Source organism: Astatotilapia calliptera, chromosome 8 (genome assembly GCF_900246225.1).
Source record: "Astatotilapia calliptera chromosome 8, fAstCal1.2, whole genome shotgun sequence".
Classification (NCBI taxonomy): Eukaryota; Metazoa; Chordata; class Actinopteri; order Cichliformes; family Cichlidae; genus Astatotilapia; species Astatotilapia calliptera.
The window spans coordinates 11536947-11551825 of record NC_039309.1 but is presented as its reverse complement, the minus strand read 5'-3'; the positions used below and the strand labels follow the sequence as shown (position 1 = coordinate 11551825).

The 14879-nt window shown below is 39.4% G+C and overlaps 1 protein-coding gene across 1 annotated transcript; it reads right to left on the bottom strand.

The window, feature by feature from the left end:
• Window positions 1-2455: 2455 nt before the first annotated feature.
• On the bottom strand, window positions 2456-12157 carry qrfprb (pyroglutamylated RFamide peptide receptor b). The gene is made up of 6 exons (XM_026177179.1): window positions 11632-12157; window positions 10258-10416; window positions 9323-9384; window positions 8585-8820; window positions 6531-6628; window positions 2456-6401 (listed from the first exon to the last, which is right to left on the bottom strand). The coding sequence occupies exons 1-6, from the start codon at window positions 11996-11998 to the stop codon at window positions 6004-6006; spliced, it is 1320 nt and encodes a 439-aa protein (XP_026032964.1). The 5' UTR covers window positions 11999-12157; the 3' UTR covers window positions 2456-6003.
• Window positions 12158-14879: the final 2722 nt, after the last annotated feature.

The window sequence follows — 14879 nt, the reverse complement described above, 5'->3', positions numbered from 1 at the left end:
TTGGGGCCCAGCTGGCTTGTTTTATCCTTTTAACTTGTCATTGGTTGTGGCAGCCTTCGCCAGTGAAAGTTCTTTTAATCTGAATGCAACAACCAAAGGTTTGTGTTTAACCTTTTTCTTGCCCATAACAGTGTATGCCAGTCACGTTCTCTGATTCATTGGAAACTCATCTGTGAACTTCAGAAGACCCCTGGAGCTTGCAGGCGAAATCTTATCGTTTTATCTCCGATGACCAATTACGCCCTCTCCCCTCCCCTGCTGTGACTTTGGGTTAACACTGGAATCCTTAATGGCTTCCATGAATAGAATAATTGAGAACTAATAATAACAGAATTTATTGTCTATATGGGGTAAATATTTGATATTTAAAAGACTGATTTTAGGTGGCATATTCTTTTTGACTCTTCAAATATAACTAAGCACTTGCGTATTTCATATTGCTGCAAGGCATCTGTTAGTTTGCTTAGCATTACAGGTGCTACAGCAAGATATCAGGTTGAGCTGAATTCTGATGAGTCCCATTAATAACCTCTTTCAGAAATGTTTGCCCCTGTGCGTGTGTCCTTAAGCACATAACTACTCTGGAAGAGAAATTCTGTTCTTTTGAGTAGAAGGGGAGGAAAAAACTGAAACATCACAATAAGGTTTAAACTGTCTCACTGTTCATATTCTTTTGCTTAGATATTCACAGTAACACAACACATTTTTTAACATTGCTTTTCTTTCTTTTGAGATCACAAGTAGAAGGTGTTTCCTTTCTTCAAGCAACAGGTGAAAACAAAGTAGTTACACTTTGATACCCAGCCTGTTCTCTCCAGTATTATTCAAACTGTCTAAATTTAGCACTGAAAAGGGTGGGACTTAAGCATAAAACTTAATACACTGCTATGAAAATTACTTATTTTGCTTCTAAATCTGTGTATAAGCTTTTCTATCTATCTAAGCTGTTTATAATCAAGTGCCTAAAGATGCAATTTAAAATGTTTTTTTTTTTGCTAAGTTGTCTGCTGTGTTTAATTATAACCATGGTTCAAGCCTTGACTATAGAGCCTTATGTATGCTTGAATGATTCATAGGTAAGTGTTAACTGGTTCAACAAACAATAAGCATTCCTCCAGAAATGTTCGGCTTCATGGACTGGACTAGAGGTCTGCATTCCCGCGGCTGTCCCGCGGGAGCCGCGGGACCCGACCAGATTTCTTGCGGCGCGGGAATAAATTTCCAAATAAAATGCGGTAGCGGTCGGTAACTCTGGTGTAATTTGAACGGGAGCGGGCGGTCTGAAAATATAGCGTGCCCGACATTTTTTCGGAACAGCATATCTGTGATTTCCTCATTCTAATTGAGCACTGGTACAGCCAGTGCTCACGCCTGTTACACGCACTGAGCGCATTAAGTGATGACGTGACGAATCCTGCTTCCGGGCCTAAAGTAGTCTGCGTTTAATATGGCTTTTGTGTTGTTAACATGTTTAATGTTTTGTATTTTCTTCTATTTAATCTCAAAAAGCTCCTAAAACACTCAGTGATCACTGTTGACCTCCCTCGGCTTTTATTACCACTAATCATTTATTTAAGCTCAGTTTTTAAAACCTTACGATGTAACTACAGCCCAGCCCATGCAGCAGTATATGAATGACTAACCTCGTATTGTGGATGGATTATCTCAGTTGTTCTCCTGACTGAAGTCTGGTCCGTTTACAGCCTCCTGCCATGCGATTACATTTGTTCCTGACTACCGAGAACCCTCACGTTAACTTTTATCGAGTGGAAAAAAAGTTAGCTTGTTTATAGCTAACATAGCTGTGTCACTAGCGGTCACGTAGCACATCATTATATACCAGCTAGCCAAACTTCAGTAACCCTACAAACGTCACTGCTGTTTAGTTTTCTGTCTTCATTTATGTTGGAAGTGATAGCAGAGCTGTACGTTTTAATTTGTTTCCAAAACCCCACAGTCAGGACATGCTATATTGTATTTAGATAGAAGCTAGAGAGCTAACTTCCTGCTAACTTCTAACTCCGTTAAATTCCGTTTTCACGGATGGCTGGATGTTAAACTCAATTGTTACACCTGGTAGAGCAGAACGCTGATCATTTTATTAAAGATGAAAGACTTTAGACAGTTTTTCAACTCTCAGTAATGCCACAGTGATTGTTTGATATATGGACCTGCAGCGGAGTTTAGGCCCAGACACGGCTAGTGACGTCAGACTTAAAGACCGGATTGCTCAAGACCACTTTAAATTTTAACATTTGAAATTGCTCAGACTCTTTGGAAGCAAAAACTGGAAAAGATGAAGTGGCACAAGACTTTTTTGCAGTACTGTATCAAAAGTGAGTTTTGCTGTCAAAAGGAATTCTGACTCTAAAAAAATATCCAGAGACCTGGAATTTACAGAAAGAGCTCTTTAATGCACAAGAAATAATTCATGAAATAAGCAGTAATCGATCCGGTCTTCTCGTACACAAATATAGCCTGCTCATGCTTAAGTGATAACATGTCGCAGTGAATTCCCGTTCACTCCTTTAAGCTTCGTCTGGTAACATCCTTCAGTCCAGTCACGGTCTTTTAAATGAACGATGGGTTGATTGTCAATGAAATCTTTAAATCCTGCACAGTTGTAAAAAGTAAAGTCAAGCTATTGTTACCAGCACAGACTACTTACCACAGAGCGCTTTAGTAACCATAGAGAGGAATATTTTACTACATCAAGAGCATAAAATACTACTGCTTATGTGAGCTTTCTCTCCAAGAGCTAAGATTTGACAGACATTTATAGCCTTTTACTTCAAAGCCATAAACTACAGGATAATAAGATATAAAGTGGAAATACTACTGAAAATGAACAGCATATTTCTGATCTCCAAAGAAAAACAGCAGGGGCTTTCTCCTGATTTACTCTTTTATTAATCAGAGCATTGCTCAGTGCTGTGTAAATTTGTAAATCAAGAGGTCCCATGACACAAAGACAGTGCTGTTTCAACAGCTGAAATGATTCAAAAAGGCTGCAGAACACATCAAAATTAAAGCATCATTAGGGCCCAGCTGTTTAAACTAAACATAGCTTTAAGCACACACGAAGCATCATCCAATTACATTTGATAATCCGGGCAATCACAATCAGTCAAAAATCAGAAAAATACTAAAACTGATGCAAAGCCTGAACTTCATGCTCAGAGAACACAAAAGGCACATGCTATGCACCTTTAGGCGGCTATCAATGGGATTCACCAATAATTCATGTAATCTGAGTTTGATAAAAGATTAAAAGGAGCTGAAATCATGTGTTGCTGTATGCTGCTGTAGGAGTCTTTCCTCAGAGTTTAATAAGCGTCTCCAGTTTCACAGATTTAACTACAGCTGACACGTTTGCAAGTGGCTGCAAGGAATAAACACAATTTGAGCTCCTATTAAAACTTTTCTGAAACCCTGATTTGATTCTGGTGAGCACGCTCATATGTAGCATGAAACTTGTGTTTAGGATCGTGGATTGTGCGCATCCTGTCATGCAAAGGTTGTGTGTGTTAGATAGTAGAAACGGGCAGTTTTATATCCAACATGTTGCCAGCAATGAGATAAGAAGGCTGTCTGATTGTTCAGTACCACTGAGGCGGAGAGATGCTGCTTATTTACAGTAGTGCACTCTATTGCAAATTTTAGCATGATTCATGAAAACTCAAAATGCATGCTAAAAGTAGCATATTGATAATATTTTTAAAGCTTCCACAGTTTCACAACAGTACACCGGTAAGTACCGGTAACAGCCATGGTTTAAGAGAAGCTAAGCTCCTCCCCTACCCGGGGCTGCACTAAAGACTAAGCCTGGTCTCGTTGCAGACCCTGTCTATATACAATACCATTATCTTCCGCGCTGACAGGGATTATTTAAGGCTTTGGAATGAAATACTTAAAAACGTGCAAAGCAAATCTAGGCCAAATATAGATAACCTAGAAATATATATATATATATATATGTATTTTCCCTTAAGCACAATTGATGAGCTCCAAGACAGAAAGTTTAACACCAAAATGAACAGGTACTTAAACTTTAACACTAAAGACATCAGAGTCGCAAAAATATTACATAGACCGACTTTACAAACTCTTCTGTTTGTGTTTTTATAAGAAGTCCACAGTCACAACTTGTACCTCGCTTACTCGCTCGAGTATATCCAGCAGGTTTAGGCTGTTTCAATCTTTTGAACATCTCATTCTTCCACAGTCGGTGATAAAATAAAAGGCAGACAGACTTTCTGTCATGATAACACCTCATTTTGTTTACATTCATTGTTCAGCATTCAGTATGCATTTCTAAAACTCTTCAGACGGTCAACAGAACAACCACTGATCACTTTCTTTGTGTTCGCGTTTGCATTGCTTTTTGCACAAAAAACATCAGCGACTACAGCCTTCACACATTACATTGTGAATAAATGTGGAGTATGTTTTACCCTCTAAATGTTTTACTCTGTCTGCATCACTTATAAATGGAGTCGATTTGGCTTGTAGTCCAAAGCACTTTGAGTCATTAAGAAAGCCTTAAATTTATGACCACCCACTTCCATTCCAATTTTCATTGATGTTGTCAGATGGACAGCCATTTAGGAAATGAAATATGACTGTATGTTTTGTTAAAATACGCTTTGCAAGCTTATTCAAGTGCTATTGTTCATATTTTCATCTATATTCCTGAAAGCAGAATTCTGTTTAGTAGTGGCTGGATAAGATAGAAGATTTAAAATGGCTCACAGAGGGAGACGTGGTGGACAACAGAAGAGAGAACCTTTTAGATTAGGGCAATTATAATGGATCATGGTGTAAACAATGGCCAGTGAGAGACTGAACTAGGGATACAGCCCAGTCTGACTGTTCCACAGTTAGAACAGTTGTGTAAACTGTGATTCATTCTGTAAAAGCATCAAAGCAAAGCCCATTGAACCCTTTCCTGCTGTGTTTCTGTGACTTAGTTCCTGTATGATTCTGGTTTCTACAAAGAGGGGCAGATCTGTGTTTAACACGTTGTGCAGATTTCTTCCAGTTATTAAGACATAAGGATGTACAACTTCAAATGCTGACATAATGTGTTGTGCATGTGTTGGGTTTGCCATGTTTGTGTGTTCTGATTGACGCACCCGTTGTTGTGAGCTCAGACGAAGATTATTTTTGTATGCAGCAGCAACCTTGCAAAGCAGTGTATTAAGACAGCCGACAGTGCGAAGAGGTTTGAAAATTAGTATTCATCCCTTCATGTATTGTGAGATTTAATCTTATTAAACTGTACAGTGGCTATATTTACTTTCTTATGATTTCACCTGCTCAGCTTATGATTAAATAGTCCAAAATAGGCTTACACACATTCTGTGATATAATAAAAATTTGTATCTAAAGGATGGTGACTCATGGAAAGAGGTTAATCTCTGATCTTAAAGGTTTTCAACTGAATTAACCTGAAACGAGGTGTTTTTGCTGACTTGAATGCAAATGCAAACTTAATGCGAATTTAGCTGTCGGTGAAAGATTAGGCATGTCTTCTAAAAGCATAGCTCTGCAACGTCCTCTACATTTTCATTTCCAAACAGTTCCTGCTGTGCCGTAATACAATTTCAGATCATTTGGGGTGACATTGAACACTCATGCATTATTATGCTTTCACGAAGAACTGCTGAATGTCCTCCAGATTTTAGAGACAAGCGGAAATGATTTCTCAGTAGGGTCTGATCACCCTATACTCAGTTTATAGTTAAAGTGTCTCTTTGTGATATTCATTAACAATCTTTCTTCTGCGCTCCTGACCAGCATGGGAATACATTCCCTAACTCCTTGCTCTGCAGAGATAAATTATCAAGCTGTTGGACTTTTGCATCTTTCAGCCACATCAGTGAAACCTGAAATCACATTTGATGGCCTTGCAGCTGCTGGCCCCAAGTGAAAATAATTGACAGCAAGTGTGGCAATCCAAGGTAAGCAGTTAAAACACCTCAGATCCGGGACAGTTCCTTCTCATTTTACTTGAGAGGAGCTGTTTGCAGGGAGCTCCGTTTGAATGGTGGAGATTTTCTCTCCCATTATTTCCAGGGAGCTCTCTCCGTGTGATGACGTCGAAGGGCCCTTCTCTGCTGAGTGCGGCTCCAGGCTATTGCCTTCGTCTGGCTCCAGGAAGGCTTCTCTACTTTGTGGTTTGATGAACTGCACACTCAGTCTAGGCGCCGCCACAGCGCCACTCTGCTGGGTAGGCTTTCGAACGCAGTGGGAGAGGGTGGAAAAGCAACTCTTCTTGAAGTTCTCGTTCATGAAGGCGTAGACGATGGGATTGTTGAAGCTGTTGAAGAACCCGATGGCCTGAACAGTGGCGATGATCATGTTGAGTGTGACTCCGTCGTATTTGTTCTCCAGGTCATCTGGAGGACAGGATAATTACACATAAAGAGGATTGAGGCTTTTAATAAATGGAAATGTGCACTTAAGCAAGATCTTTTTTTATTTACTCCTGAAACCACAGACCCCTTAATGCACCAGGCAATGCTTACAGTATTCAAACAGCATGTGGACTGTGTGGAAGGGTGCCCAGCAAATTGTGAATAGCAGAACAATGGTGATCATCATTTTCACAGCCCTTTTCTTTTTCCTGTAGAAGGTTAAAAAAAAAATCAAAAAATCAAAATCGTTATATAAAAAAATGTAAACTACACAAATGTAACACGTCTTATTGCAGGGAAAAAGCAGGTGTGACCAGGAACATTAATCATGGCACTCTTCTTGCATTGGAATGTACCAGAGAGATGCAACAGTGAGTCACTGTGGAAGTGAGTCTGTATTTGTGTGAATTTCTTCAAAAGACGTAATCACCTTTAGCAGCAGTACCTCGAAGAAGCTGTTTTCTGAACTCTCACATCTTTGTGGAGAAATTCTAGCCTATTCTTCTTTACAACGTTGTTTGAGTTCATTGAGGATTTTGGATATTTGTTCCTGCACAGCTCCCTTAAGGTCCCACCACAGCATTCCAGTAAGGTAGAGGTCTGAACTTTGTGCATTTGTGACACCTTGAGTAATTTCTATTCTCAGCAAAACTGTTGGAGATTTGCTTCTGTGCTCGGGATCATCGTACTGTTGTATGACCCAGTTTTGGCCAAGCTTTAGCTGTCGGATAAATGGCCTCAAATTTGACTCCAGAATACTTTGGTATACAGAGGATTTCATGGTTGACTTGATGTCTGTAAGGTTTTCTGATCCTGTAGCTGTAAAAAAAAGTCCAAATCAACCCTCCATCACTGTTTTTGAAAGTTGGTATGATGTGTTTGTTCTGATACGCTCTGTTTGCTTTTTGCCAAATGTGGTGTTGTGCATTACAGCCAAACATCTGTGCTTTCTCCTCTGTGCAAAGGACATTATTTAGAAATTTGTGCTTTCTTTAGATGAAATCTTGGAAACACTAACCTAACTTATTTTTAGAAAGATGAGTTTTTCTCCTGGCAACGCTTCTACCAAGCCATATTTATCCAATCTCTTTCTAATTCTACTGTCATGAACATTAACATTTAACATGCTAACTGAGATGTAGCTCCTTGATCTTTTCTAGTTTCCCTGAGCATTGCACAGTCTGACCTCGGGTTTCATTTGCTGTAAAGAAATCGGCACTGTGTTGACACACCTAAATACTTTAGAACACCAAACTGCCAAAACCTCAACTTTTATAAGGTGCTCGAACATAGCTGATAGTCAGTTAATCAAGTGTATTTGATTAGCAGTACTTGGCTGCTGCTTGATCTCTTAATTCTGATGGAAGCTTTAAAGTTTTACTTAGAGTCCTATAAAAGCTTTCTTTTTCACAATACAATAAATCTTTAATGAACTCAGCCAGTATCACATATTGCAGGTCCAAACTATGCTACCTGGTGGCAAAAGTATCTTAAGTGCAGTGCCCTTTAGGGCCACGATTCTCCTGGCCCTAAATGTATAAACATATACCCATTTCAGTCTCTGCCTTTCACATGTTCTCTCCACAAGAGCAACAACATTGCTCAAATGACTAATAGTTTATGTCCAGGAGAGTAGAGTGGAGTACAGCGGAGAGCAGGTGTTGCATCTTCTTGCAAACCACCTGTTAATGTTAGTTTCAGTCAGTAAAGATAATGTTCTGTCCTTCCCTTGAATCTAACTGTAATTTCTTTGGATTGCTGTCAGTCTTGCACTGATATTAATAGCGTAAAATGAACAACTAACATGGCATGCAAGTAGATGTCACCTAATCTCCTTATTTTTTAAATACAGGTGTTCTTTTTCTTCTTCTTTCTTTGCTTAACTGTTGAATTAACCAAAAAAATAAAAAATAAAATAAAAGTTTATAGTTTAAATTATTATTATTTTTTTTTGAAGAGCAGGTTCATTTCTTTTTGTAAAGATGACTAGACCATGCAGCAAGGGCAATAATGCAACAACAGTGCCCCCATTCTTGACCTTCCACCCTCAACTATTGACAGTTCAGTTCTGTTAATTGGAATGCAAACAAGGCCAAACTGAAACGAAATGTCATCTACAAATAAATATGGCGGTTAAATATCTCCATCAGACTTGTCTAACCCACCTTGATATCTTACTGATCTCCCTGTGGTTCATGGTGCTGAGGACTGAGGCATCACCCACCCTCTTGCGGATCCACAACTCTATGCCAATGCATGTGTAGAGGAATAGCATGGCTGCCAAAGGGAGCAGGAAAAGGGCCACCATGATGAAGGTGGTGTACGCCTGCCTGTGAGTCACCGAGCTCCAGCTCTCCTGACAACACACATGGTAGTGATCGTACAAGAAATCGTACTTCACCTGAGATATGGAAAAAGAAAAGCTTTTAGTCATGGAAGAACGGTCAAGACAGCTGAAGTAGGTCTGACTGACAGGGTGGTTTTTATCCAATGCTTTACTACATTTGATTCACACTGATGCATTTTTTTTCTGACAGGTTTGGTGTGCCAAGGAGGCCATCTGATAGTAGTAGGCTTCCCCGAGAGGACATAGCATATGGTATAATCATGTTATGCCATCCCACCAACTAAAAATGATTACTTTTACAGCTTTAATAAAACCAAACCCCAAACACAAGATTAAAATGAGGGTAGTTTAAAATTTTAATTAAATCTCAATTAAAAAGCATCTATTCACAACATTTGTGGCTCTGCTGTGAGTGAATTTAGAGCCTGATTCAGGTGGAAAGTTAAGATAAAGCCAACATGTCTTTTCATCTGTTGTGTTCAGAGGGATTACCAGGAATGTGAACCTTCTTCAAGCTAAAAAAGGCAATCTTATGTGTTTTTTGAAGGGCACTTACCTTTAACTGTTGCACAAACAGCATTGGTGAGCCCACTATCACTGAGGCAATCCATACAAGTCCTGCAAGAAACAAACAAGTATTTAATACCATCAAATAGAAAACCTATAACTTTAATACTGTGTCTGCTAAGGCATTTCAAGGAGAGCAACTTTTTAGTGACAAACAGCAGTCGCAGTAGCCCTATAATTAAATACCTCTCTTACGTAATTCATAATCTGTCAATCGTGTGCAATCTCTGTGAGATACCTGCATTTTTCTTTCTTCTTTATTCCAATAATGCAAAGCCCAACCCATAACACCAGACAGGGTACCCATTTTTAGATATATAGCCTAAGGATTATTTTTTTAATACTTGGATGAAAACTCTTTACAGTCAATGACTGCCAGAGATCTAGAACCCATGGACATCACCAAATCCTGCATTTCCTTCCTTAAGATGCTCTGCTGGGACTTTGCTGCAGCCATCTTCAGTTGCTGCCTGTTTGTGCTTCTTTCTGCCTTTAGTTTTGTCTAAAGTAACTAAACACAATGTCCTGTTGAGTTGAGATAAGGTGAGCCCCCTGCCAATTGAAGAATATCCCATTTTCTGCCTTCATAAGCTCCTGGGTTGCTTTTGCAGTGTACTTTGGATCATTATCCATTTGCGCTACAAAGTGCTGTTTGATCAATTTTTCAGCATCTGGCTGAATCTGAGAAGAGTGTAACTAAAAAGATTTCACACGCATGTTTGCTCGAGAGTAACACTTGCTTTATTTGAATCTCTGATAAGTGTCTTGTCAATTTGGCATGCAGAATTCTGAGCTTTGCAGTGTAGGCAACACGCACATGTAAAACCCCATGTATTTCTATCTGTGAATCAGCATTGCTGCGATATTTCTCACATAACAGAGGATGCATAAGTACAACATGCCACTCTGGTAAACAATCAATACCTAGCATCTTGTATGCTCTTCTGGACGAATACTGCCTCCTCATTTTCAGTGGGAATACAATACCCTGGTATCTCTCAATAGCAATGCAGGTCATTGTTAGGATGCCTGTCACTATGGCTGTAGTCTGTATGAATGGAACAGTCTTGCAAACCAGAACCCCTGCAAGTAAAAAAAATAAAAATATAATAATGAATATAATGCAGCATGCAGAAGAAACATTTTACAAATTATGATGACTATTTATTAAAATGACAAGCTCAGACCTGGCTATGTTCTTGCTATGATAGGTTGTTTGTCAGCTTTTAACAATATTTCTGCAGGTCAGTGTTAAAAACTGTTTAATATATCAGCTCCCACTTAGTAACCACATGCTGATTTTTAACATCAAGCCCAAGAGGTAATGATTCATATAGTGTTTTTAGAGGTTGTAGATTTAATGCTTCATATCACTGAGAGTTAATACAGTTATGTACAAGCCTTAAGATACTATAAGACATTGAAATAACACCCTATCACACTGTGAGGAGACAGCACTTTAAAGACTCTGCAAATAGAATCACCCCTTTTAAAAATAAAAAGCAACAACAACAAATTGTTCTAGTTATATCCATTATCCAGTATTCATTATATTCAGTATCCATTGCATTAAATAAATGTTGATATGAGCATGAGCTTTCATTATCTATGCTGTAACAGAAGTGGACATAACAAGAAAACAGTCTGTAATTTTAGAATAAAACATTATAAGTGTGTTAATTTAATTATTTAAATGTTCACATCGACAGCCACTTATCCACAAATACTTCAGTGCATGGTTTGGGGGACTAAATATGATCAACTGGCAGTCTGGAGCCAGCGGTGCTTCACTTGCCTCCCGCTGTGACTCCCTTCAGGTTTCTGACTCATAACCATCTGGGTTTTTTTTTTTTTTTTTTAGCCTTTAAGAGACAGGAGGTCTTTATCTGCCATTTAAAGGCATTAGCTCATGGTGAGGTTCCAAGAATCTCTTTAAAAGTTCATTCCTCCGAGGATGTTTTTCCCACCCTGTACTGACTCTCTCTGGTGCCTGAAATGTGCACATTTCTTTTTTTTAATGTGCTGCTGTACTAGATTTCATTCATTGCATTTTTGAAGCTGTACTGTGGCTTATAGAAAGGGACATCTTTCTGAGGTGCAGCATGTGTCATTATTATTCAGCTTGTGCGCTTAGTTAAAGTCATGGATAATCCGAGGTGTAACCTAATGGCACATTGTATCCCCTCACAGCAGCAGTCTCGCGATTTAATATTTAAATCTTATTCTTATCGAGAAAACGATCCTCGTGCCTGACGTACTGTTAAAAAGTTGGTGGCTTAATATAAGTTCATAACTCACCGCCGAACCATTCAGAGGAGATGTTCTGCAGCAAAGTAAACGGTATGCAGAAGAAAGTGATGAGCAGGTCGCTGACCGCCAGAGAGCAAATAAAAATATCTGTCGCCGTCTGTATCGTCCGTTTCTTCACAATTATGTAGATGACCAAACTATTTCCAGCGAGAGCCAAGACGAAAATAACCACATACATGATCACGAAGGTGGTTTTGGCGCTGTACGGTAACTCGGGGATGTAGACGAGCGGCTGGATGTTGTAGGCGTTGATAAAGTCCCGACGGCTCAGGTTGTAGTACTGGAGCATCTTCTGCAGCACTTCAGGAGTTATTTTAGTGGAGCCCTGCCCCGAATTTGTCGAAGCTGCGGCCATCCTGAACTGTGTCCTCAACCTTGAGACGAACTTGGCTGCACGGGGAAAGTAAAATAAAGAAATCAATCAGCGGGAGCTCTCAGCGGAAAGCTGCTTTTTTAACCTACAGGTGCGCATCTGGGTGTTGCTGCCTCGCCTCGTTCATCCACCAGACCCCGATGCTGTTGCTGCTGCTGCAGTTATGTAGTGCTCCGTGTGCGCGTACGGGTGAGTGTGTGCGCCCGCCCTGGTCAGAGGACAAAGTGACAGGCCAATGGACGAAGTTGTACCATAGGCTCTCTAAATGCCTCTATCCTCAGATTAGATCGTTTAGTCCTGTTAAACTATAAATACACGCAGTTTAAAACAATTAACCCGTCTATAACTTTCTCTTTTTAGTTAACACTCCATGCAGGGTGCTAATTAAGAAAATTAACTGGACATTTTTCAAACCATTTTGGCAACTCCATGAAGCAAACTAGTACAGTCATTTGCAATTCAGTGAAACCCCATATTTGCTTGAAAATAGTTCAAAGCCAACACATTCATTGAGAAAAACTGTATTGCTTTGGAAATTTGATGTCAGAAAAAGATTTCAAAAAACTTTAACACGGTCTTGCATCACATGCATGTGTTTTTCTTCACAACATAGTAAAGGCGTTTGGGGATGGAGCAAACCATTTGTTGCTTCTGGAGTCTTTTAAAAGTAAATACGTCTCACCACTCACAAAGACTGCCTGAGAAAATAGCAGCCATAAGACTGCAAAGAAGACCAGCATATATTACTTACGTTACAAGCCATTAAAAATAATGGACAGTTACAAAAAATCTCTGGAAGCAAGGAAAAGAGACAAAAACATTGTTGAATAGCTGTTATCAGTGAGCTCTTCAGACAGCAGTGCATAGGAGACAAACATAGCTGAGTGGAAACAACAGTATCTCCTAAAGCACACTTCTGAGGAGTGTTGTCTGTAAACACAGTTTACCACTGCATTCACGATTGTAATCTCTACTCAAGATTGACTGAGGGGAAGTGATAAGACATTCTAATGGATCAAAATTTAAAATTCATGCTTCCTCCAGGCTAAAGAGGGAGCAGGACTGTCATTAGACACTTCCTGAGCCAGTAAGTTAGGGTGCATCAGTGCGGATGACACTTGTACATCCCAGAATGTCCCATTAATAGCGAAAAATAAATACAGATGTGGGAGCAATATGTGCTGCTATCTAGCTAACATCTTTTCATGGAAGGTCAGGCTTATTTCAGCAAGACAACCTTTTGGACATAAAACAGCAATCTAGCTCACAGACCACAATACTGTCTGCGAACATCAAGGGCATGAGTGTCTATGGACTATGATGCTTGCAGAAAGCATTGTGAGCAGTACTGAGTTTAGGGAGGAGGTGAAAGAGAGCCAGGCGAGTTGGAGGTACTGCATGCTCTGTTGAGAAAGGGAATGAAGCCAGGAGAAGCAAAACAAAATGTGTTTGTGAAGGTGAAGATGCAACCAGGTAGCAAGGAGGTGGATGAGTTTAAATACCTGTGGTTAACCATCCAAGTGTACAAGAGTAGTAAAGAAGAGAGTGAAGGCAGGGTGGAGTGGATGGAGATGACTGTCAGGGGCGATTTGTGACAGACATATAGCAGCAAGAGTGAAAGGGAAGGTTTACAAGATAATAATGAGACCTGATGTATGGTGGCACTAATAGAAAGACAGGAGGCAAAGCTGGGGGTAGCAAAACTAAAGTTCATTTTTAGTTTTTTTGTGACCAGAAAGGACAGAGACAAAATTTAGATGATTTGGACATGTGCAAAGGAGGATAAAGGGGTTTAGTGTTCAAAGGATGTTGAATATGAAACTGACAGGCTGGAGAGAAAAAGGAAGGCCACAGAGAAAATTCATGGATGTTGTGAAGGAGGACATGCTGAGGGCTGGTGCGACAGAAGAGGATCCAAGGGTGAGATGGAGGCAGATTATCTGCTGTGGGAACAGCTGAAAGAAGAAGAAGTCTGGTACAAAACTGCCATAACTAACAGACATGTCAACCATAATAGTCGCCTTATAAAGTGAAAGAGGAACAAGGCATCTCCAAACTGTGAATGAGTCATATATCAAGCAAGAATGGAAAAACATTTTTACTTCAAAATTACAGCAATTTCTCTCCCCAGTTACCAAATGGGAGTATTCTTGAAATAAGAGGCCATGTAATACAGTAGTAAGCATGCACCCATCGCAACTTTCCTAATATATCTATATCATGAGTATATATTTAAATAATAATAATTTCTTGGGTTTAACATTTTATATGCTATTGGGCTATTTTCAGTTCAATATGGATTTGAATGACTTTACATGTGATTCAGTGTTTTTGGAAATAGTGTAACTGCTGCCAGGAGGACTTTATTTTGTCTTTAGTCAAAAGGAAAAAAAATCTGCAGCATGATTTGAGATCCACAATTTGCTTCAATACTAAAATGATTGTTACAGCCTGACTTTTCACTGTAAAGTCATATAAAAAGAGATTTGAATGACAATGTACAAGATTGTTTGTGATTTTCAATTAAACCCATTAAGCAGATTGTGCGTTAAGTCTGGATTTCAAACCAAATGTATTTTGTTGTCACCCGCTGACTCCACCCCACGCTGTGTAAAAAGCGCATCTACTCTTTTTGCTTTTATCCAATTAAACTGCCCCATAACTGCTCCTGTAATTTCAGAGCTGCATTCATCAGCCATCACTGCTGAGTTTTGATGAGCCTGCTCATCATTTTAACAAGAAATCTGCACTACTTGGCAATTTTCAAGTCTCAGTGTAAGGAAGAATATGAGTTTTTATTCTTTTTTTCACTTGCTGAGCTGTGTTATAGTGGTCTGCACAACATGAAATATTAGAAATACCT

What these genes read in the sequence shown, in the direction of transcription:
- qrfprb (XM_026177179.1), bottom strand. Translation starts at nt 11,998, where the DNA reads ATGGCCGCAGCTTCGACAAATTCGGGGCAGGGCTCCACTAAAATAACT. An exon ending in TGTTTGTGCAACAGTTAAAG is followed by an intron (nt 8,821 to 9,322) that starts GTAAGTGCCCTT and finishes TCCATATCTCAG; the next exon opens with GTGAAGTACGATTTCTTGTA. An exon ending in CCACATGCTGTTTGAATACT is followed by an intron (nt 6,402 to 6,530) that starts GTAAGCATTGCC and finishes CCTGTCCTCCAG; the next exon opens with ATGACCTGGAGAACAAATAC.